We start from the raw sequence: 21,966 nt of genomic DNA on the forward strand, positions 1-21,966 counted from the left end.
GCTTGCTTTGACTTTAATTGTAAAGTAACTGTTCGGTGAGGATTGGTGGGAAAAGCCAGCTATGGGGACAGAGGAGAGGAAGGCTAGTGCGGCACAGGCCCCGAGAGGGCGTCTGGCTCAGGCTGGTGGGACGCAGCACAGAGGTGCCTAGGGAAGGAGCTTCGCAGGCAGGAGGGAGGGCGGGCAGGAGGGCCCGGGGTGGGGAACCCAGGTGACGCCAGCTCAGGGCTGCGCCCCGGAGGGCCCTGCGCAGGTGACGCCAGCTCAGGGCTGAGCCCCGGAGGGCCCTGCGCAAAGCAGGCAGCAGCGTTGTGTCCTGGCTTTCTAAGCTCTTCCTTAAAAAAAAATCTAGCGAATCAGGTTGGTCGGGAAAATTCGCATCACATTTTACTCTGTTTAGTGATGAGCGGGGAGGGGTGGGAGGACAGGGTTTGGTGCCGGCGTGCAGGGCGGGCTAGCCCAGCGCCACCTTCCTGGAGACCGTCTGGTGGAAGACACCGCGGAGCAGGGCCTGGTAGCTGGGGACACGGAACAGGTGGCTCTCGCCATAGGCCACGTCGTACTCGGCCGTCTTGCCGGTGACCAGGACGCGGATGTGGGGCTCATTCACCTGGCGGCCCACGACCACCACGAAGATCTCGATGCCCGCCCGCTGGGCCTCCTGCACGGCCTTCTCGATGGCCGCGGGCGTGGCGCCCTGTGAGTTGCCATCTGAGAAGAGCAGCAGCCTCTTCTTAGCAGCACCGGACGAGGCGTCGCGGTAGAAGCGGGTCACATAGCCCAGGGCATCGTTGACGTCGGTGGCGTCGTTGATAAAGTCCATGGCATCGACGGCACTGGCCAGGGCCGTGTAGTTCTGCAGGAACTGCAGCGACGCCCGCTCTGGCCGCTGCTGGCCCGTACCGCTGTACTGCACCACCGCCACCCGCACGTCGTGGGCGGGGTCCGTCCTGCCCGCTGTGAGGAAGCGCTCGGCCAGGCGCTTGGTAAAACGCTTGGTGGTGTCAAAGTTGTGGCTGCCCACGCTGGCGGAGCCGTCCAGCAGGATGGTGATGTCAGCCGGGGAGGAGAACGTGACTGCGGGGCGGGGTGGGCAGCTGTTAGCATGAGGCCCTGGTGATGCAGCTGCAGTGGGCTGGCCAGAGGGCGTCTAAGCTCCCCAGAGAGGGCACGGCACGATGGTGCTCAGCCACCGGAGTGAGCCATGCATCTGCTCTCGTGACCGCCAGGCCCTCCTCCCAGAGCCCCCTCCTGTCAGAGCCTGCGCCCCAGCCGCGGTGCCCTCCTCTCCACGTGTCCCAGCCGCGGAGGTACTCACTGGGGCAGGTGTAATCTGGACACTTCTTGTCTGTAAAAGAGAAAAGCCGTGCAGTGTGAGCCCACTGCTCCACCTATAACCCCACAAGGAGATGTCGCAGGACCTCCCGGCCGAGCACGGGGGTGGCCGTGCCCCCGGGAGGTCACAGCGAGCTGGGAGGAGGATGCCTCTGGGACAGCCCTGGGCCCCACGTGCACCTACGCAGATCTGGGACAGCCCCATGCGCACCTATGCAGATCTGGGCGGTGACATTCTTCAGGAAGGCATCCTCCAGCAGCTCTGCGTAGTTCTCCTTGACCAGCGAGAGGCCGGGCCGGCCCTGGGACGGTGCCAGGCCTTGGCAAGAAATGACATTGAGCTGGTCGGAGCCTGGGATGAAGTCAAACACGTCTTTGATGCCCACGGAGACCACCTGTGGGGACAGACAGTATCGATGTGGTGCAGCCTGCTCTGCCCTCGTCTTTCTGGGGACAAGGCCACCCTGGCTGGCGGGGTGCCCTAGGCGGGGCAGGTGCAGCCTGGGGGTGGCCACCCCACCTGGATGCCAGGGCTGCAGAGCACGTTGAGTGGTGTGGTGTCCCTCTGAGTGTCTGAGCGCCCGTCAGTGATGACCAGGGCGATGCGGTTGTTCGGGCTGGGCGGCAGCAGCTGGTCCCGCGTGTACTGCAGGGCCTCCCCCGTGAAGGTGCCGCCCGCCATCCACTGTAGGCTCTTGATGGCTCTGCACAGCAAAGGGCAGGAGGGGCCGGTTGGGGCCAGGCCTGCCGTGGGGCCGAGCCCACCTGGGATCAGGGGTCAGGGCCGACCCGCCGTGGGGCCAGGGCTCGGGGCGAGGGGTGGGAGGGTCCTGGCCACGTGGGGCACTCACTCCTTGAGCTCCTGCACGTTCCGGATGCTGGGGCTGCGCAGGCTCACGTGCTCCTGCATCTGGCTGTGGCTGTACTGCACCACACCGGCGTACGACTGCCCTGGCTCGAACTGTGGAATTGGCACCAGGGTCAGGACCCGAGCGCTGCCCCAGGTCCGCATAAGCTTCCCAGGGATGACTCTATTGGCTGCGGGTGCCCAGAGGGTGGCATGGCCCCCAGGACCTCAGGACCTGGGTCCCCTGCGATTGGCTCCGGGTGCCCAGAGGGTGGCACAGCCCCCGGGACCTGGGTCCCCTGCGATTGGCTCCAGGTGCCCAGAGGGTGGCACAGCCCCCGGGACCTGGGTCCCCTGCAAAGCAATCTTCCTCGGTGGATGAAGCCCTCCTGGGTTCTGTCCACGAGGGACAAGCCCACCCCCAGGACTCAGGACCCCAGACTACTGCCCCTCAAGGAGAGCGGGGACCCTCCCTCATCTGGGGCGCCTGTGTAGAATGGGCCAGCCTCGCCAGGTGGAGCTGGAGGCCTGGACAGGCTGGCGCGTGCCTGGCATCCTCGTCACGAGCAGGGAAGTCACAGGGATGCAGCGGTGGCCTCGGGAGGCTGAGGTCTGGCGCGGGCAGGGGCGGCCGGCAGGGCCAGGGTGCACCTGGGCTTGATAAAGCCAGGCGGGGCGAGGCCTCACCTTGACCAGCTCGTCCCGGCTCAGCCGGTCGATGACCTTGACCACGAAGTCCTTGGCAATCTCGAAGTTCTGCAGGCCGATGCTCTCTGAGCTGTCCAGCACGAACAGGAGGTCGATGGGGCCGCACTTGCATTCTGCAGGCGGGGGCGGTGTCAGCAGAGCACGCCCCTCCCCTCCACCGCCCTGGCCCCTCCCCTCCACCACCCTGGCCCCTCCCCTCCACCGCCCTGGCCCCTCCCCTCCACCACCCTGGCCCCTCCCCTCCACCGCCCTGGCCCCTCCTTGGCTGCCACGTCCTCGCTTGACACGTTGGGGTCCTGCCTGTCTCAGCCCCAGAAGAGCCCACCCCTTCCCATGGCCTCCTAACGGCTGCTCTGTCTGCCGGCTGGTCAGGGCCGGCGTTGCTCAGCCAGGCTAGGCGTGGGGCCTGTGGGCCAGAATGATGGAGCAGGGACCCCCCAGCCTGCCCCTGGTTATTTCAGTTATGGATGAAAGAGGGCAGGGCCCAGCCCAACACCCGGGAACCCTGCTGGCTTGGAGCAGGCCCCAGAGGGGGCGGGCAGGTGCAGGGAGCCACGGGCGGGGACCAGGGTGCCACGTGCTGTCCTGTGACATTCGTGGGACCAGGCCTCACTCCCCCGCCCCCGGGATCCATTCTCTCAGGAGCTAGAGTGCGGGTCTCACCACAGCAAGCTGAGAAGAGAAAGAGTCAGTTAGACCAGTCAGGTCTGCGTCCTGCGCACGTCAGAAAGGCTCCTGCTCTCGGGGCAGCCTCCCCCCTTCCCCGGCCTCCCTCCACCAGCCTCCCCCCTTCACCGGCCTCCCTCCACCAGCCTCCCCCTTCCCCGGCCTCCCCCCTTCCCCGGCCTCCCTCCTTCCCCGGCCTCCCTCCTTCACCAGCCTCCCCTCTTCCCTGGCCTCCTGCCCCACCTCCCCGCCTCCTTGGCCGCCCTCCCCACGTGGCAGCCATGCCCGGCACCAGGGACTCTCAGCCTGTGCGGGGACCTGGGGGCCTGGGAGGGCTTTGGAGGCCGGTAGGGGCTGGCTGAGGAGCCTCCTCCAGGATGTACCCAGAGACCCAGGCCCCCAACAGTGGAGAGACCCTTCTAGGAGTGGAACAGACCAGGCTGGTGGCCCTGCTCTCCCTAACGAGGACGGCCTCTGAGATACTCACAGCACATTTTCATGATGATGTCCAAAATCTCGCATTCCTGGGGAGGGAGAGACGAGGGTCCTGGGGCCATGGACAGCCCCTCCCAGCAGGGACTGTGGGCTGCTGGGTCTCCAGGTCACCCTCCCCGGGGCCCCCACAGGGCTGGGTTTGGGCAGGAGGTTCTTTGCAGGTGTGCCTGGCTCTGCCCACTATACCCCTGCTACTGGGCTGGACCCCTGACGTGGTCACAGAAACAGTACAGTCATGGGTCTCCCCGTGGCCATCACAGGTCCCCTCATGGTCCTCATGGGTACAGGTCCCTGCATGATCCTCACACGTCCCCCCATGATCCTTACACGTCTTCCTGTGATCCTCACACGTCCCCCTATGATCCTCACAGGTCCTCCCATGGCCATCATGGGTCCCCAGGGCCTGGTACCAGCTCTTCTTCCACAACCCACCCCCACCTGTGAGCAGCATCTGCAGGAGCACCCACGGACAGGACCCACACCCCAAGGGACGGAAGCTGCAGTGGTCGCCCCCAGCAATGTTCACAGAGCCCCACTTACGTCCGGCCCGGGCGGTCCTGGGTGTCCTGGGGGTCCCTGTCCGAGAAACGGAGTAGAGGAGCTCGAGGGTGAGGTGCCCACTGTGCTCCCTGAGCTGAGACAGCCCCACCGCCGGGGCCCTGCCCCTCATCACGCCCACCCCTGCCCGGCCCCTCCCTACCCAGCCCCTCGTCCTCCAGTGAGGGTGCTGTGAGGGCAGCTGGGGCTTCGCACACTGGTGGTCCTGGCGGCCATCCCAGGTGGGCCCCACCCTGAGGACCCACTGTCTCCCGGGGCTCGGCTCTGCTGCCCTGGCCACCACCTGGCCCTGGCAACCGGCACCTCCCACCCCCAGAGCCCCCCAGATGATGTGCTCCCCAAAATTCCCTCCCACCGCCTCCCACTCTCCCAGCCTCTTCCAGCGTTCCCCAGCCCCAGTATCCAGCGTTCCCCAGCCCCAGTATCCAGCGTCCCAGCCACCTCCACCCACCTGGGGGCCCTCGGGACCCCGGTACCCCTTTGCTCCTTTGACTCCTCGGGGTGCAATGTCATTGTTCTGGAAGGAAACAGCCTTGTGTCAATGGATGGTGCACCATCCGAGCATCTGCGCACTGGCCCCGTCCACAGAGCATCCAGCAGCCGGGGCCCATGAGGCCTCCCCAAGCTGGTCCTGGTCCACTGCCCTTTGAGGGCCAACCCTCTGTGGCTCAGGCGGACTCGGGGCTGGCCCTGCCTCCCATCCACACTTACGTCGTCTCCGGGGTCCCCGGCTTCTCCCTCATCCCCCTTGAGGCCGGGGTAGCCCTTCGTGCCCTGCAGTGATGGGAGAGCACTTGGTTAACAGGGTTTTATTGTGTTTTTAGGAAGCAGAAATTTTAAAAGGAAAAAAATAAAGATAAGAGAGGCACTCTTCTCTTCCCTTCCCCCACCACACACTTTCCTGAGCTGGAGAAACTGGGTCCCGGAGTGGCCCAGGGAGCCGTGGGGCGGCCTCTGGGGCTGGGCCTGCCCTGCGCACTGAGGGGAGATCGGTCACCGGGCGGTCAGGGCCGTGAGGGGACCCACAGGCCGCACCACAGCAGGAGCCTCGCAGGGCGTGCTGGAGCTGATGCTGACTGGGGCTGTGGCCAGACAGTGGGGCAGCCGTGGTTGCCTGTGGACCGCGTGTGTTTGCTCGGGAGCCCGTTTGTGCATGTGTGTTCACACGTGCGTGTCCCTGTGACTGTGAATGTGTGTGTGCCCACAGCCAGATGGAGGAGGGGGTGTACTCACGTTTATCCCGGGAGGGCCCCTGTTGCCCGGATACCCCTGTCATGGGAAAGCAGGGCAGTGATGCCGGGTTCTGATTTGAGAGGGGAGGCTGTGAGGGGCGCACAGCGGAAGGGCCTGAGCTGACAGAATCCCGGCCATGGAATTCCTGGGCCAGCCCGCCCACCCGAGAGTGCCCAGTCTGCTAAAGAGGGCGCTGCAGGCAGCGTGGGGAAGCTCCTGTGGGCTCAGCCTCCGGACACTTACGGGGAAGCCGGGGAAGCCCTCGGTGCCATTTCCAGCAGGACCGTCTTCTCCCTGGGGGGGCAGAGTAGCCGTCACCGTGCGAATCGGCCAGGCCTGGGATAGCCACTGGCCAGCACAGGCGCGGGAGCACTGCACCCGCAGGGCCCCTCTGTCAGCCCAGAAGCCGGCTCCCTCCCCTGGGGCCACCTGCTGGTCCCCGTGGACCCTGGGACCCGGATCTCGGGGCAGGAGGGGCCCTGACGAGGCGGCCTCTGGCTCAGGTGCCGACTGTGGCCAGGAGCCAGTGATGCTGCGGGCGCCCCCGGCCCAGTCAGGGACCCCGGGCAGCTCCACAGTGCGGTGCTGGGGCTTCCCCGGGCCTCTGGCAGCCAGGCCTCCGCCCCAGGGCCCGAGCCGTTGGACACTCACCCTCTCACCCATCAGCCCGGGGTCTCCAGGGGGCCCGGCAGGTCCTGGGGCTCCTCTGGCACCCTGAGGAGGAAGAGGAGGCATGAGGGGAGCAGGCTCGGCACGGTGACCTTGGAGGGAAGCAGGGCCCTCCTGGGGCCGGGAGAGGTCCCATCGGGAGGCAGGACACCCAGGGCCATAGAGTCCTCAGAGGGCGCGGGGCCAGCACTGGGCAGACAGTGGATTCTGGACCCTCAGGCCCCTCCTGGGTGGGCGGGCGTGGGTGGGGAGTGGGACTCACCTCGGACCCTGGCGGACCCTCATCGCCTCGGTAGCCTTTAGGTCCAATAGGGCCAGCCTCGCCCTGTAGAGAGATGGATGTGGCACGTTGGACCGCAGGCCTCACCCAGCCCTCAGGCCTGAGCCCTCCCTGACCCTAAGCTGAGGGTCTCAGACCGTGAGGCATCAGGGCCCCCAGGCTCCAGCCCTGGTCCCATCAGTGCAGGGGGAGAGCCAGGTCCACTCTTGGGTCTGACGAAGGGCCTGGACAAACGGCCTGGGCACAATTGTTGAAGCCCTTCGGTGGGCGCCCGGCTGGTGCCTCAGGGCCCCTCACCTCACCCTCAGGAAGGGTAAGGTTACCGGTCCCCAGGCCGCAGACCACCTGCCCCTTCTCCTATCAGAGTGGCCCCAGACTGCCCTCCCTCATGGTCCCCTTTGGGCCTGGCCTGGTCCCCTTAGCCTACCCCCAACCACAGGACCCTCTGTGGGCTGAGCCTGGGCACCACCCTGCCCCCACCTGCACCTGAGGCCGCCTGCTGGACTTCCTTGGGTCCCCCACATCTCATGAGGACCCCCTGTGGGGGTCTATTTGCAGAGCTGGCCCCAGCCCCCACCCTTGAGGGCCTGCTCCATGGACAACTCCAGCGGCGAGTCCCTGCCCTTCCGAGTGTAGCCCAGGCACACCAAGCACTTCCCAGCTCGCCCAGCTGAGCCAAGAAGGGAGCCGTGTGCACACCGCCCGGCCCACCTGGCCCTGCTGGGCCCCAGCCATGAGCCTGGTCGGACGCCTGTCCCTGGCCTGTGCCTGTTCGGACGCCTGTCCCTGGCCTGTGGTTAGGCTGATGCCTCCTGATAAGGCCTGTCCGGTGGTTCAAATGTTTACAACTTCCCCACTACCAGACTGGGCCCATTCACCAGCCTGACCCGTGGCCTCCACCAGGCAGACAGGAGGCATCTAGTGTATTGCTCTCCCTACCCCGACCGTGCAAGCACCAGGCCTGGCTGTGAAGCTCCTGCACCCTGAGTGGTCAATGCCCCAGCAGTCAGGACTGCACAGTTGACTGGGGACTTTGCACACGGGCCTCAAGGAGGTCCAGAAGCCCGCCAAACTTGGGGTTCACAGGGGTTAGTCTGGTACCCTGAGACCCTGCCTTGGGAACACAAAAAGGGGGCCAGGAGGAAGGATGGAAAGGAGGTCCCTGTGCCCTAGGGCAGGTGAGTGGGAGGCAGAAGGCCTGGACCTCACCACACACAGTCAGACTGTGCCACAGACAGCAGGAGGCCAGACTCGGCAGTTTCTGCAGAGCAGCTCACTGGGGGCACCTCCCGGGACCAGCCCTGAGGGCCCGACAGCTTCTGGCGTCCACACAGGGAGAGCCCCCTGCTGGGTGGGGTGGAGGGGAGGGGTAAGGCTGGCAAGGGCTGAGCAGGGAGGTGCCCAGAGCAGGGAGAGCCCGGAAGGCCAGCTGGGAGCCCAACATCCTGATGGACAAATGTGGCTCCACAGCCACCTATCCACACCCCCAGGCCCCGAAAGGCCCCAGGGAGGCTCCAGGTGAACAAGTGCCTGCCTCAGCCAGGCAGCTGTGAGTCGTGGGTCACGTGGTGCCCTGGTCTCAGGCATCGGGGGAAACCTCCTCCAGGACAGCAGCCTAGAGACTATTCCCAGACCCCCAGGCACGGGACCCACCAGCCCCTGTGCAGCCTGCCCCACGGCCCTGGAGGCCCAGCAGCCGGCCTGCTCCCAGGACTGCCTCTCTTACCACAACCCTTTGAAAGTGGCTTTGTTTTTTTCTTACAGTGGCTGTTAATTACTTTGAAAACTGAACATATAAAACAGGCAGGGTGTGGTCAGAATTCTCCGAGCAAGTCCTGGCCTCTGAACGCTCATTCCCACTGAGACTTTCAGCTACCAAGGTCTGCAGCAGCCTCCCAAGCTTGGAACGTGGCCCTGGGCCGTCCCTTCCCCACAACCTGCCACTGGCTGCATGGCCTCTTCCACGCACTGCCCTGCACTTGGCCCTGTCCTGGGTGACCACACGGGAGGTCAGATCAGCCTCAGGGCTGGAGCCCCGGGAGCTCAAAGAGCAAAGAGGATCAGAGGCTGAGGCCGTGCACTTCCCCAGGAAGGTGTCGGGAACCCTTTCTGCCCCTGCTGCAAGCGACACGCAGGACCAGGTGGACGAACGGCCCAGACCCCGCCTGCCTGCCAAGCCCTGCCCTGGTCCTAATCTATGACACAGGTATTTTTAACAGCTGTGTAACACCTGTTGGCACCACAAAAGCATGATTTCACCTCGTGCACAGAAATACAAATGTGACTTGCACTGGGACGGCCTCTCCCATCTCCCTGGGTCTGAGGCCCCGTCTTGCTGGACATCTGAGACAGCTGCCGTGCCCAGGGTCTGGCCTTGTGCACGGTGAGTGGGCAGCTGTGCACATGGAGCTGTATGGTCGATTTGTCCACAGAAGCAGACAAGCTCGGGAGCACAGACTTGCCGTCTCCGGGCGTGACTGTGTGGGGGCCTTCCTGTCCCCATGGGGCAGGTGAGCTCCGGGAGAATGCAAAGGCCAGCCCAGCCCAGCCTGCGGGCAACACCACAGTGGAGTCACCATCATGGCAGTCATCAATGGGGGAAGAGACAGAAAGCCTCACGGCGTGCACGGCGATCCCAGAGGCTCGGAGAAGGGAATTTAGAATGAGATGAAAGTGCATTTTCATCCTGACACCCCAGGATTCCGGAAACTTCCACAGCCTCACACTCCCCAGCTGATCTCCAGCCACAGTCATGGCTGGCTCCTGACCCAGAAAAACAAATGCTGACCGAGCTCCCAGTGTCTCCCAGGGGCCCCAACACCTCTTCCTCACTGTGAGGCACCCTTGCCCCAGACGGCACTTCTCCACCTGGGGCTGAGCGTCTCAGCGTCAGGCCCCCGGGCACTGGGCCCGCTCTCACCAATCCACACCAGCCCGGCCCAGGCTGCGCCTCACCCCCCTGCAGCCGGCTCCCACGCAGGGACACCCCCGAGATCTATGGGAACACAGACGCTCTCAAATGGAAATGAACAGACCCCCAGTGCGTGAGCTGCTGGAGCACTTCTACCTCCAAAACCCAAATTGGCCAACGCCCCCCAACCCCACAGGGCTTCCTACCGGGTCTCCAGGGACGCCAACGGGACCTTCTCTTCCCTGATCACCCTGCGGGCCAGCTTCACCCTGAGGAGAAACAAGCCGTGAGTGTGGAGCTGGGTCATCCTTGGGGAGGACAGCTGCCCGGGCACGCTGGGAGCCAAAGCGTGCTGTCCAGGTGGTCACTGGGCTGTTCCGGCCTTCCCTCCCCGCACAGCCCCTTCCTGGCCTCGCCAAGCGTTTCCTTGGCCCACGTGCGTGGCCGTCGGCGTGGCTGGCTATCTTCATTCAGGAGGCCGGCAGCTCCTCCTGGGGCCCCACAGGCGTCCCTGCGTGCATCCCTGCTTCTCCAGCGAGCTCCGTGGACCCGGCAAGTGTTTGTAGCCACAGACCTGTGGCCCACCAGGAAGCCAGAGCTGTGTGGCCGGCCCTTCCTCTGGGCTCTGCCTGGCTGTCAGTCTCATTTCCTGATCTCAGAGGAGTGGGCCTAGAGGGCGGTCTGAGTCACTAAGTCACATGATCCCTGCTTTGACGTCCCCCCGACCCCTCCACGGGGGCTGTGCGCTTCTGGGGAGCTCCCAGGGAGGAGGTCAGAAATCCCCCACCCCCCACTGGGGAGCCAAATCCCTCGGTGGCGGCGACTCTGGCCCCAGCTCAGCTCTCTGGCCCTGCTGGAGCCCCGCCCGACTGCCACAGCACACGATAGCTGCATGTCCTGATTCTCGGACAAGGGGGCACCCGGGGGCGCTGCCTCTGAGGCCTGGTGGCTCAGCTGGGCACACCAGGGCATTCTCTCCCCCTCACTCTGCCCGCCAGGCCCTGGCTCTCCCTGAGCCGGGCGGGACTGAGACGCCCGGAGTCTGCCAGCTGCCCCGCCCCGGGTCCAGCACAGCTTTCCCAGCAAGTCACAGGGACAGAGAAGGGCCCTGTGCTTCTGCACCCTGAGGCTGGGCTGTGGGGTGGCCTAGCGAGGCCCACGGCCCACGGAGCTGAAGGTGGGGGGTGGCCTCTGAGGCCGCCGGCATCTCGGCTCTGGGGCGAGTTTTCCATGTCAAGACTTCCCAGGCAGGCGCCCTGCAGGCCTAGCTTCCCATCTGGGGTTCTGCCTCACGCTGGGAATTTTAACAAAGAAAAATTATTCCAAAGAACCCAAGCTTGGATGCAGAAACGTGGACGCTGCCTGGTGGGAAAGTGGGCACCGGGCCCACGGGCAACGCCTTCACACAAAACAGGTCCCAGCATCATGTGGCTGGGCGCCGACTTCTGGGGCTGCCCTTCCTGACGGCGTGGGGATGGGCTGGCCACGTCGAGGGGCCACGGGGGCTTCGTGACGTGTCCTGTGGCTCCGCAGGCCTGGCCCAGCGCCAGCATCTGCCTGCCCCTTCCTAGGGTGGGTCCCAGGTCAAGGAACTGTGACTCACAGGGTCTCCTCTTGGTCCCCGCGTGCCTGGGGTCCCCCGTGGTCCTCTCTCTCCAGGGCCGCCCTGAGTGGAGAGACACGCAGGGGTGAAGCCTCAGCTGCTGGAACTCACACCCAGCTGGGGTGGGGCTTGAGGCCTGGCCTGGGCCGACTCCCCCAGCAGGACCCCTGGGAGGGGCCATCCCTCCACCGCATGCCCCACGGTTCCAGAGGCCAGAATCTCCTGGTTCCCCAGGTCCCACCCGCTCCAAGACTGTGGGAAGAGGCGTCCTGGACGTGTGGGTGAAGAAACCCACTTGTCTTGGGCAGGAGGCTGTGGCTCTCAGTGCCGGGAGGGCCAGACTGGGCCGCAGAGGCCACGTCCACAGCTACACGGTGAGGCCAACAGCGCAGGCTGCCCCTGCCCCACTCACCCGCTCCCCGGGGGCACCGTCAGGTCCTGGGTTCCCCTGGGATGAAGAGAAACAGACGCTGGCGTTAGTCTGGTGGACACCCTGCATTTGGTCTCAGGGACATGGAGCAGACCCCGAGCAAAGAGGATCAGAGGCTGAGGCCGTGCACTTCCCCAGGAAGGTGTCGGGAGCCCTCACTCACCTCGTCACCCGCCTCTCCTTTCTCTCCGGGGGGCCCAGGCTCTCCCGGTTGGCCCTGTGGGGAACAAAGGTAGAACGGTCGCTCCATCTCCTGGACCCTCCCTGGGCCCATGCCTGGCATCTGTGGAGGCTGTGCACTCCTCACCTCATCTCCAGGTGGTCCCGAGCTCCCTGGTCTCCCCGCCTCCCCGTCAGCTCCAGGCTCGCCCTGGGGAAGACCGGGGGAGTCACACACGCTCGCAGGGGTGTGCACCAGGGGTGCAGCCGTCAGAGGCCACATCCAGGGTCCTCTCACCCAAACTTCAGGCCACTCCCTCTGACCAACACCTTCTGAGCCCGGACCCCCCAGCACCCTCAGCCATCCACAACACTGCACAAAAATCTCCTGGAATGTTCCAACCTTGTTCCCTGTGAGGCCCAGCCAAGGGCCATCTTGTCTAAGGGGCAGGACTTGGTTCCCATATAGAGAAGGCACAGCTTTGCCAGGCTGGCAAATTGGCAAACTCAAATCTAGGGCCTGGAGGGTAATCTGGGAACTCGAAGATGAGATTTGGAAACCGTCTGCTGGGTTCTAGGAGCTCATCTGGGAACGTCTGGGGTGGGGTCGGCATTCGCCCTTGTCTCCCCAGCACTTCCGTTTCAACAAAGAAACTCCAGAGAAAACACCAGCAACGGCAGACTCAGCTTTAAGTCAGATGAAAAAGCTCCTTCTCCCGCCTTGGCTCCCGCCCTCCCGACCCCGCTCACCACCTTCCTGCCCGCCCTCCCGCCCACTCGCCGCCCTCAGTGCCACCCAGCCCATTCTCAGTTCTGAGAGCCATTCTGGGCTGCGGCTCGCAGGCTGGGAGTGACGCGGTGGGGTCCCATCTGCGCCAAGCGAGCGGCAGGTGCGGGGGACAGAATTGTGGAGGCCTGAAGGCCCTCGGGCTGCAGGGAAGGCTCCGGGCGGGAGTGCCACGGCCGCTGTCCCCACGGTGGGCACTGTCCCCGCCGCTCCCCTGCCTGCCTCCAGCCTCCAGCAGCTCCTCCCCTCTGAGGCCGCACGGGCGGCCGACATGCTCGGACCAGGACTTGCTTCCAGGAGCAGTTTCCGATTCAGCGCTTGGCCAACCGTGCAGGCCCTGGCCCTCCAGGGGCCGCGGGTCACTCACCTTTTCTCCTTTCAGTCCAAAGGCGCCAGGGTCTCCCTTGGGGCCGGGGGGTCCTTGAACGCCCTGGAGAGAAGAGGGCAGCATGACACCACCGGCAGAGACCGCCGCGGCCTTTGGCAGCAGCCCCGGACCGCCCAGACAGAAGTCAAAACTGAGTCCACACGAGGTGCTGCTGACAGCGCTAGTCTTAAAACATCAGTGAGAGGAAGTGACTTACGTCAAACCCGGGCGAGCCCTTGCAGCCTGGCAGGCCTGGGTACCCCATCTCCCCCTGGAAAGAGGAAAAAAACCAGAAAATCTGATGGCCAAGTGGGTAAACTGAGGCCAATCACCTGTCAGACTTTGCGCCCTCCATGCCCTCCCTAGAAAGCCCCGCCTAGCAGACACCCCCCTGGGGTCACCTTCACACCGTCCACCCCACTCCTCCCTGTCCCTCCTGCTGGGGTCACCTCACCCCATCCCTCCCTGTCCCACCCCTCCTTCCCCTGGTCACCTTCACACTGTCCACCCCATCCCTCCCCGGGTCACCTTCACGCCATCCACTCCATCCCTCCTCATCCCTCCCCATTCCTCCTCATCCCTCCTTCACGCCGTCCACTCTGTCCCTCCCCATCCCGTCCCATCTCTCCTCGTCCCTCCCTGTCCACCCCATCCCTCCCCGGTCACCTTCACGCCGTCCACTCCATCCCTCCCCATCCCTCCTCGTCTCTCCCTGCCCACCCATCCCTCCCCGGTCACCTTCACGCCGTCCACCCCGTCGATGCCACGCTTGCCCTTCTCTCCCTGCGAGGCAGGAAAACGAAGGCCGGAGTCAGATGCAGGTCAGACATGCTGCCATGGGGGCAGAACTCCCCCCTCCCAGGAGCCCACACTCACCTTGTAGCCCTTGGGTCCCCTGGAGCCCTGCGGAGACAGGAAGGGGTGTGAGGGGGTGTTTGGGGTGGGGAGGGCAGAGCAAGCCTGGCTTAGGCCCACGTGAGGCAGGGGTTTGGATGCCCCCAACCCGAGGGGGCAACATCACTGCTGAGAATCATGGGGACTGACAGTGATAAGGAAGGGCCGCTCTGCTGAGAGTAACCACCCAGAGGACCCCCACTCTGGAGAGGGTAAGCTCCCAGAGGACCCCCGTTCCGCAGAGGGTAACCACCCATGGGACCCCCGTTCCGCAGAGGGTAACCGCCCGGGGGACCCCCGCTCCGCAGAGGGTAACCGCCCGGGGGAACCTCGCTCCGCAGAGGGTAACCGCCCAGAGGACCCCTGCTGTGGGGTGGGGTGAAAGTGACACAGGCGCCTTTGCTGGGCGCCTAGGTGGCTGTCCTTGTCCTTCCAGATGGAAGGAGGGGCGAGGGGCGAGGGGTGGTGGAGCGGGTCTGCCGGACACGTGGTCTCCTGTCGGAGACACCGTCCTCATTCCTGGGGACACTCTCGTCCAAGATGGCACATCTGCACCTGGAGAGACCAGCTCCGAGGTCGAGCCTCACTCACCTTCTCCCCACGGCTCCCTTTTTCTCCCTACACGCCCAGCGGAAGAAGAGGAAGAGGAAGGCTTGTTAGTGCTGTGCAGGGCTGAGGGCACCACTGGGCTCAGGCCAGGAAAGGGGGGGCATGTACCTTCATCCCCTGGTACCCAACAGGTCCGAGGTCCCCGGGTCTTCCCTGGAACACAGAGGAGACGGTGAGATGGCCCTGGAGGAGCAGGGGCAGGGCCAGGCCCACCCAGCCCCACACCCCTCCCTCCAGCCCAGGCCGGTCAGCCCGAGAAAGCAGCTCTGCTGCATGGGGCTCATGGTGCCGAGGGGCTCCAAGGTGGAGCTGGGGGAGAGAAGTCTATGGATAGGATTTGGGCCAAGGAGCCACGGCAGAGGCCCCGGACGGTGCCGGCCTGAGCACCCTGGGCCACCTCCCCACCCAGCCCCTCCCTGGCAGGGGGACTCAGGGGCTGCCTGGGGGGCTGTGTGGAAGGATGGCTGGGCTGTGGCCCCTCCAGGCCTGCTCCCACCCACAAGGAACAGGCAGGGTGACTTTGGCACTCAGAACCCAGCCACTCTTCCGGAAGTTTCCAAGGCCTAGTCGTTCCCCGCCTCCAGCTTCTTAGGGCCCCCACCCCACAGTCAGGCACTCACGGGATCTCCGGCTTCTCCCTTCTCTCCTGGGAGCCCCGGCTTGCCTCGTTCTCCCTGGAACACAAAACAGGTCAAGGTTGGGGGCAGCCCCGTTTCTTTCTAAAAAGCTGGCTCACAAAACAGGTTTTTAAAAAGACGCTTCATCCAGCTTTCAGGGATCACAGGGCTTTAAAGCACCTTCCCCATCACTCCTGGTCAGCCTGGGTCTGGGAGCTCCAGCCCGCACGCCAGCTCCCCCCACTCCCTGCCTCCGTTCCTGTCTGCTCGGCTTTGCTGACCCCCAGGCACAGGTGGGAGGGATGTGCAGCACAGAAGCCCCCCAGGGCCGTGGCTCGACCCCCAGGAAATGGCCATGGGACTCGGGCCCACAGCTGCTGGGTTTGATGGTTTTTAGAAGCCAGAAATCTGAGGTCCCTGAGCAGCCTCATGGCAAGTTGTAATTATCAGCAGCTAATTCTAACGTTTAAGGTCATCCTGTGTGAGCCACACACAACCAGGGGCCCTACATTCTCACCCTCCGACCCCCAGAAAAGTCCTTCTCCTGAGCCGAGTGCGGCTGAGGGCAGGGCGGACAGAGACACCCTCAGAAGCCCCCAGCGCCCCCGGGGCAGCCCACACCCTGCGCGGCCGGAGCCTGCCTGCTGGACCCCCGCCGTCCCCTCCATTTGGACCCGCCGTCCCCTCCGTCTGGAGCTCCACCGTCCCCTCCATCTTGGACCCTTTGACCTGCCCCGTTCGACCTGCTCTGGACGAAAACTCCCGCCTGGATTGGACCCCCGCCGTCCCCTCCGTCTGGACCCCCGCCGTCCCCTCCGTCTGGACCCGCCGTCCCCTCCGGATCCTCATGGTGAACTTGGGTGCCCAGGAGGCTTTGGTCCCGCCATCCCCACTCCCAGGCCCCACAACACATGGGAGGAGCAGGAGTGACCACTCACCTCGAAGCCGGGGTCGCCCCGGAGCCCCGGAGGTCCTCTTGCAGGCTGCAAGGCAGAGGGGACGGTTAGCCAGGACCCCAGGCTCAGGTTCCCAGGGTGCAGGGCGCGGGGTCAGGGGTGGGGGGCACACTCACCTGGCATTCAAAGGAGCAGCACTGTGGGGGGAAGGCGTGGAGAAGAGTCAGTGGGAAAGCCACGGACATGCGGCCGGGACACGGGGTGACGTGCGACCCAGGCACATGGGCAGACGGACACACAGGTGGACACACAGGCGGACACATGTCCCAGGCACATGGGCAGACACACAGGTGGACACGCAGGGGGACACACGTCCCGGGCACATGGGCAGATACACAGGCAGACACGCAAGCAGACACGCAGGGGACACGTGTCCCAGGCACATGGGTGGATATGCATAGGGACACGCGTCCTGAACACACAGGTGGACGCGTGGGTGGATGCGCGGACTCACGGCTGGGGGTAGGTGGGGAGGGCTCTTACCACTTGCTCCACGTTATTTTTCTGAAAAGAGAAATGGAAACGTAGAATTACTTTCCGCCTGGGGCCGCCGCGGGCCTCCCCGTCTCCCGGGCAGGGGCCTCACAATCATGTCCACGATGGTGTCGATGGTCTGGCTGATGACCTCCTCTGCGTCACGGCTCTGGCCCCAGTCAGCCGCCGTGAAGTTGCGCCGGTACGTGTGGTCCGTGGCGATGATGCTCAGACGCGGCTCCTGGGGGCGGTGTTCAGGGCGGGCTGAGCAGGGCTGGGACCCCTGACGGCCGGGGCTGTGTCTCACAGGGCCAGAGGGGAGGCTGGGCTGGGGCGCTCCAGGCTTCTCAGCAGGAGGTGCTAGCCTCTCAGGGGCAAGGGTGGCCGGCTGGAGTCCCCACACCCTTCCGAGGACCAAAAGACGGTCCCGGCTGCCGGGGCCTTGCAGCCGCCACTCCGTGTGGTTGGGGGCATCTGCGGGGCGGGCCGGTGCCTACCAGGTGGTCGGGCGTGATGGCCACCGAGAAGACTTTGACGCCCAGGTGCTTGGCCTCGTTCACGGCGTCCTCCAGCCCCCCGCAGGGCTCCTTGTAGCCCTCCAGGGGGTGCCCGTCGGTCACCACAATCAGGTACTTGTTCTCCTTCAGGTGGGAGCCCCTGGACAGGAGAGGGCAGCGTGAGACCCCGAGACGAGGTGGGGGAACTGGAGGGAGACCCAAGCGCGTCTGGGAGGTGCTGGCCCCTGTCTCACTAGGAGGAGCCGCTTCTCTTTGCTGATCCTGGCTATACGGTGGGGATTACTAAAAAGAACCTCACCATGGGAAATAACACTCTGTGGGTCTCATTTCTCTAAACTGCTTTGGAAAATCCATGCCCTCCCAGGAGAGGCGCCCATGACCCCAAAGGAGGCTCGGTTCCTGCGGTGCCCTGGGGCGCAAAGCCCCTGGCCAGTGAGTGGAGGCTGAGAGCGGCAGGGAGCGTGCCCCTCCGAGATGCCCGCCGCGTCTACCCACAAGCTGCCTCAACTCAAGGCTGCTCGGTCACTGTGGCTCTTGCAGGAAATGGGTGTGATGAGCAAACAACAGGGCGATCCCAGAGTGCCCCAAATCCAACCCCCGAAAGGGGAAGTGGGAGCAGCAGGAAGGAGGGCAGCATCGCAGGGCAGTCGGGCGGCCTGCTGGGGACGCTGAGCATCTCGGCCAGAAGGGCGAGCTCGTCTAGGAGTCGTGTCTGTCTGTGGCTTCCACGGGGGGCCACACTCTGATGTGCGCGGTCACGTCCCCCACGCACCCCCTGCAGACAGCAGACGACTTCCTGCGACTCCAGGTCCCCCAGGTCCCAGTTTGGCACCAACTCTGGAGGGAAGTGGGCACAACCATTGGAAAGGGAATGTCTGGCCTACACCGGCCGCGCGGTCCTCCGAGACCGACCTCGGGGAGAGGCTCTCCCCGCACCCCCTGCACCGCCTGGCTGGACAGGGCAGCCTCGGGGACCCCCACTGCGATCCTGAGGCCTCGTGAAGGGCTGGGTGTGGGGAGGCCATGTTCCCCTCCGGACACTCCAGGGCTTGCGGCCGCTGCGTCCCCACAGCTGGACACTGGGATGAGAGGAAACCCCTCAGTCCAGAAAAACCCCGAGAAAGCGCGTGCTTCTGCTTCGGGTCTGATGAGTTTGTTTCAGTGATCCTGGCCCTGCTTGGTGTTGATGCTGCAGGGAAAACCACCCCTGTCTCTCAGTCTCTCTGCCTCCGTTTCCGGTCTCTCTGTCTCTGTCTGTCCCCGTCTCTCTGTCTGTCTCTGTCTGTGCTTCTCTCTCTGTCTCTCTGCCTCTGTCTTTGTCTCTCTCTCTCTCTGCTTCTATCTCTGTCCCCCTCTCTGTCCCTCTGTCTCTGTCTGTCTGCCTGTCTCTGTTCCTCTGTCTCTATCTCTCTATTTCTGTCTCTCTCTGTCTCTGTCCCTGTCTCTGCTTCTCTCTGTCTCTCTGTCTCTGTATGTCTCTGTCTCTGTTTCTCTGTCTCTTTCTGTCTGTCTGTCTGCCTGTCTCTGCTCCTCTGTCTCTGTCTCTGTTTCTGTCTCTCCGTGTCTGTCTGTCCCTGTTTCTCTCTGTCTGTTTCTGTCTCTCTGTCTCTGTCTCTCTGTCTGTGTCTGCCTGTCTCTGTCTCTCTCTGTCTCTGTTCCCCTGTCTCTGTCTCTCTCTGTCTCTCTCTCTCTGTCTCTGTCTGCCTGTCTCGGTCCCTCTGTTTCTGTTTCTCTCTGTCTCTATCTGTCTCCATCTCTGTCTCTGTCTGTCTCTGTCTGCCATCTCTGTTCCCCTGTCTCTGTCTCTCTCTGTCTCTGTCTCTCTCTGTGTCTGTTTCTCTCTGTCTTTGTCTGTCTCCATCTCTCTCTGTCTCTGTCTCTTTCCTGCCCACAAAGTGGGTCAGGGAGGCAGTGCGGCCTCCAAGAGAACAGGGAGGCCGCAGCTGAAGCCGCACAGGGACCCCAGGCCAACCCCAGCCCAGGCTGGGTGTGCGTGAGAGCTGGCGTGGGCAGGAGGCCGGGGGCCACTCACCCCACAAGGAGCTGCTCCAGCCCCTTCTTGATGGCGCAGTCGGTGTAGGTGCCCTTCCCAAAATACTTGACTGCGTCCACACTGCTTTTGAGTGCGTCGCGGCCGCCAGGCATGCGCGTGAGGCCTTGGATGATCTCCACCTCGTCACTGTAGTGCAGCGCACCTGCGTTCCACACCAGGTTTCGGTCACAGCGGTAGTACCTGCCAGGAACAGGCACGGTGAGTGTGAGGTGGGCGGCCCCTGGCGCCATCGCTGCCCGTCCCAGGGCGCGACGTCACCCAGATGGACAGGCTGCCCCACCCTGGCCGTGGCTGACACGCAGCTGGACTTGCCCTGTGGCCCTGAGGCCGGCCCTCCTGGAAGGCTGTGCAGGCGGGTGTGGCCAGCAAGCGACCTGCGCCCCGATCCCCCTGCGCCCCAGTCCCCCTGCGCCTCGATCCCCCGGGCCCTCAGACCAGGAGCCCTGAGCGTGTGGCCCTGCTGGGGTGGGGTCCTTGGGCCTGCAGTGGGGCAGCATGACAGTGGGGGAAGGAGGCACCCGGGGGGGGTCTGAGCAGCCCCCTCGCTGCCCTCTGAGCACCTAAGCCTGAGGCTCTCAGGGGTCTGCTCTGCCCCAGCCTGGGGTGGGCCCACCTCTGCCCCACCCACCCTCCCACCCATTCAGAGAGTGACCACGGTGCCTGCAGGAATGCCAGTGGCAGCAATGTGGGGATGACTCCGCCCCATTTCACAGGTGGGAAACTGAGTCATGGGGAGCCTGAGTAAAGGCAACAAGGGCGACTTGGGGGACGCTGGGCCACGTGGCCGCCCCTCCCTGGTGCCATCCACAGCCAGACCCCCCCGCACACTGCCTCACGGGCCTGGCCATGTCCACTAAGCTCAGGGCTTCTGGTACCAATGGCTCCTGCTGGGCACGGTGTGGGCTGGAAGGTCCACCCTGCTGTTACCGGCAGCCTCTGACTGTGCCCCTTCTGGTGGCGGGCGGCTCCAGCCCAGCGGCCAGTCAGCAGGGTTAAGGAAGACTGGGGGTCCTACGCCGGCTAAGCTGTGTCCCCACTGCCAGGGCCTGTCTCAGTGGGGGAGCCCCGTTCTACATGCCCCCCCAAAGGCCCTGTGCACCCACGGGATGGACTCCCCTCTCCCCCCCGGTCTGTCCTTGGCCACACACACAGATGGAGTAACGTGGAGCAGAGGGTGCCGTGTCCCAAGCCCAGAACCAAGCCTGGGGGCCCTGGGGCTGCAGAGCAACACCCCTCCCGGCCCCTGAGCTGGGGACCTTCAGAACGTTGGATCCAGGACCCAGGTAGAGGCTCTCACAGCCCACGGAACGAACCAGGGTCCAGGTGGTTAGTGAGGGGCTCCCGGGCACCAGGCAGGACTGCGTGGCTGGGCCAATGCGCTGAACCCTCTCGGTCAGCCTGCCGGAGCCTCTCTTCCCTACATCTCAGCCTCACTGTCACCTCGGCCCTGCTGAACAGGTGCCACCCCCGCGAGCAGGGTCTCAAACCAGCTCACCCTGGAGGGCGCCGGGAGGGGCTCAGACCAGCTCACCCTGGAGGGCGCCGGGAGGGGCTCAGACCAGCTCACCCTGGAGGGCACCGGGAGGGGCTCTGGTCAGGGCAACGCTCGTCCTTCTTAGAGGGGAGGTTGAGGCCCCCACCCCTCGCTCCAACAGGCCCAGAAGCACAGGAGGAAGGTCACGGGGCGTCCCTCGTACCTGTCCCTCAGGTTGTCGATGAAGCGCTTGGTGAAGGACTTGACTTTGTCCACGAGGGCCCCGTAGGGCTTCAGCCTCAGGGCCACACTCTCAGAGGTGTCCAGCACAAAGAACAGGTCCACGGGGCAGTCTGGCAGAAGATGGAGGAGAGGGGCCTTCAAGCTTTCGCCCCATTCCCCGAGTCTCTGCTGGGCCTGCCCTCCCGGCCAGCCCAGCTCCTGCAGCCCAGAGCCCCGGGCCCGGAGAGGCTCTCCCGGGAAAGGCAGCAGGACGTCCCTCGGCGGGGACGGTGGGGAGGGGGTGGAGTGAGAGACCCCAAACCGCTCCTGTGCCCCGAGGGGAGTCAGAAACCTTCACAACCTCCCCGGAAAGGGCAGGGCGTCCCCGGCACAGGACTGGACTAGTGAGACCTCACGTGAAGGTTTCTCGTTGGGTTCAGAACCAGCAGCGGCACGACTTATTCCAGAACGCGGGCGCCGCGCGTCTGGACTCACTGCCAGGTGAGGGGTCAAACGGATTCACGGCTCGACGGCGCTCACGAGCGCTGAGACAGCCCCGCACCCGCTCCCCCTCGCCAGGGAGCCCCTCCCGAGCTGCCTGCCGTCCGTCCCCGCAGGAATATGCTGAATGCTGACCGTCCAGGGGCCCGGCCAAGGCCTGGGGGGGCGGAGCTGGGCGCCGCAGCCGCCCCGAGCGGGGAGTGGGGCTCAGGGGCTCCGGGCCCCCAGTCTGCAGTTCCACGGGTGGGAAGGGATCCCGCGCATGTGGCCCTGGCCGGCAGCAAAGACTGGGGAGTCTGGAGCCTCCACCCCGAGCCACCACTCACCCTGGAAGGCCACCGCCCTCGGGGTCTCCGGCTCATCCTGCGCGGCCGTCCAGCAGGCCTGCAGCAGCAGGGGCAGCAGAGCACGGGCCGCCCTCATGTCTCGGGCCTGCGGTCACCACGCAGCGCAGCCAGGGCAGGGTGGGCCGCCGCCGCCGACCGGAGACGAGGCTGCCTCCTGCTCCCAGCCAGAGTGAGGGCGGAGGGCGGGAGGGGCCGGAGGGGAGGCCGGGGCGGGGCGGGGAGGGGCGGGGCGGGGCGGGGAGTCCAGACTCCC

The 21,966-nt window shown here is 65.0% G+C and overlaps 1 protein-coding gene across 1 annotated transcript; it reads right to left on the reverse strand.

Moving 5' to 3' along the window:
- Nucleotides 1-438: 438 nt before the first annotated feature.
- On the reverse strand, nt 439-21,903 carry COL6A1 (collagen type VI alpha 1 chain). The gene is made up of 35 exons (XM_032174569.2): nt 21,693-21,903; nt 20,867-20,996; nt 19,149-19,349; nt 17,096-17,255; nt 16,711-16,839; nt 16,608-16,628; nt 16,241-16,261; nt 16,107-16,151; nt 15,172-15,225; nt 14,660-14,704; nt 14,534-14,560; nt 13,925-13,951; nt 13,787-13,831; nt 13,266-13,319; nt 13,049-13,111; nt 12,043-12,105; nt 11,899-11,952; nt 11,718-11,753; nt 11,306-11,368; nt 9,909-9,971; nt 6,774-6,836; nt 6,494-6,556; nt 6,086-6,136; nt 5,843-5,878; nt 5,321-5,383; nt 5,061-5,126; nt 4,592-4,627; nt 4,044-4,080; nt 3,554-3,562; nt 2,870-3,003; nt 2,187-2,296; nt 1,856-2,039; nt 1,547-1,730; nt 1,319-1,348; nt 439-1,077 (listed from the first exon to the last, which is right to left on the reverse strand). Exons 1-35 carry the CDS (start codon nt 21,787-21,789, stop codon nt 455-457), a joined length of 3,087 nt encoding a protein of 1,028 aa, XP_032030460.1. The 5' UTR covers nt 21,790-21,903; the 3' UTR covers nt 439-454.
- Between the last annotated feature and the right edge of the window lie 63 nt (nt 21,904-21,966).

The sequence above is a fragment of the Hylobates moloch genome, unplaced genomic scaffold, assembly GCF_009828535.3.
Source record: "Hylobates moloch isolate HMO894 unplaced genomic scaffold, HMol_V3 SCAFFOLD_14, whole genome shotgun sequence".
In the NCBI taxonomy this organism is placed as follows: Eukaryota; Metazoa; Chordata; class Mammalia; order Primates; family Hylobatidae; genus Hylobates; species Hylobates moloch.

What these genes read in the sequence shown, in the direction of transcription:
- COL6A1 (XM_032174569.2), bottom strand. Translation starts at nt 21,789, where the DNA reads ATGAGGGCGGCCCGTGCTCTGCTGCCCCTGCTGCTGCAGGCCTGCTGG. An exon ending in GGGGACCCAAGGGCTACAAG is followed by an intron (nt 13,832 to 13,924) that starts GTGAGTGTGGGC and finishes CCTGCCTCGCAG; the next exon opens with GGAGAGAAGGGCAAGCGTGG. An exon ending in ACGGGGTGGACGGCGTGAAG is followed by an intron (nt 13,320 to 13,786) that starts GTGACCGGGGAG and finishes TCCTCTTTCCAG; the next exon opens with GGGGAGATGGGGTACCCAGG.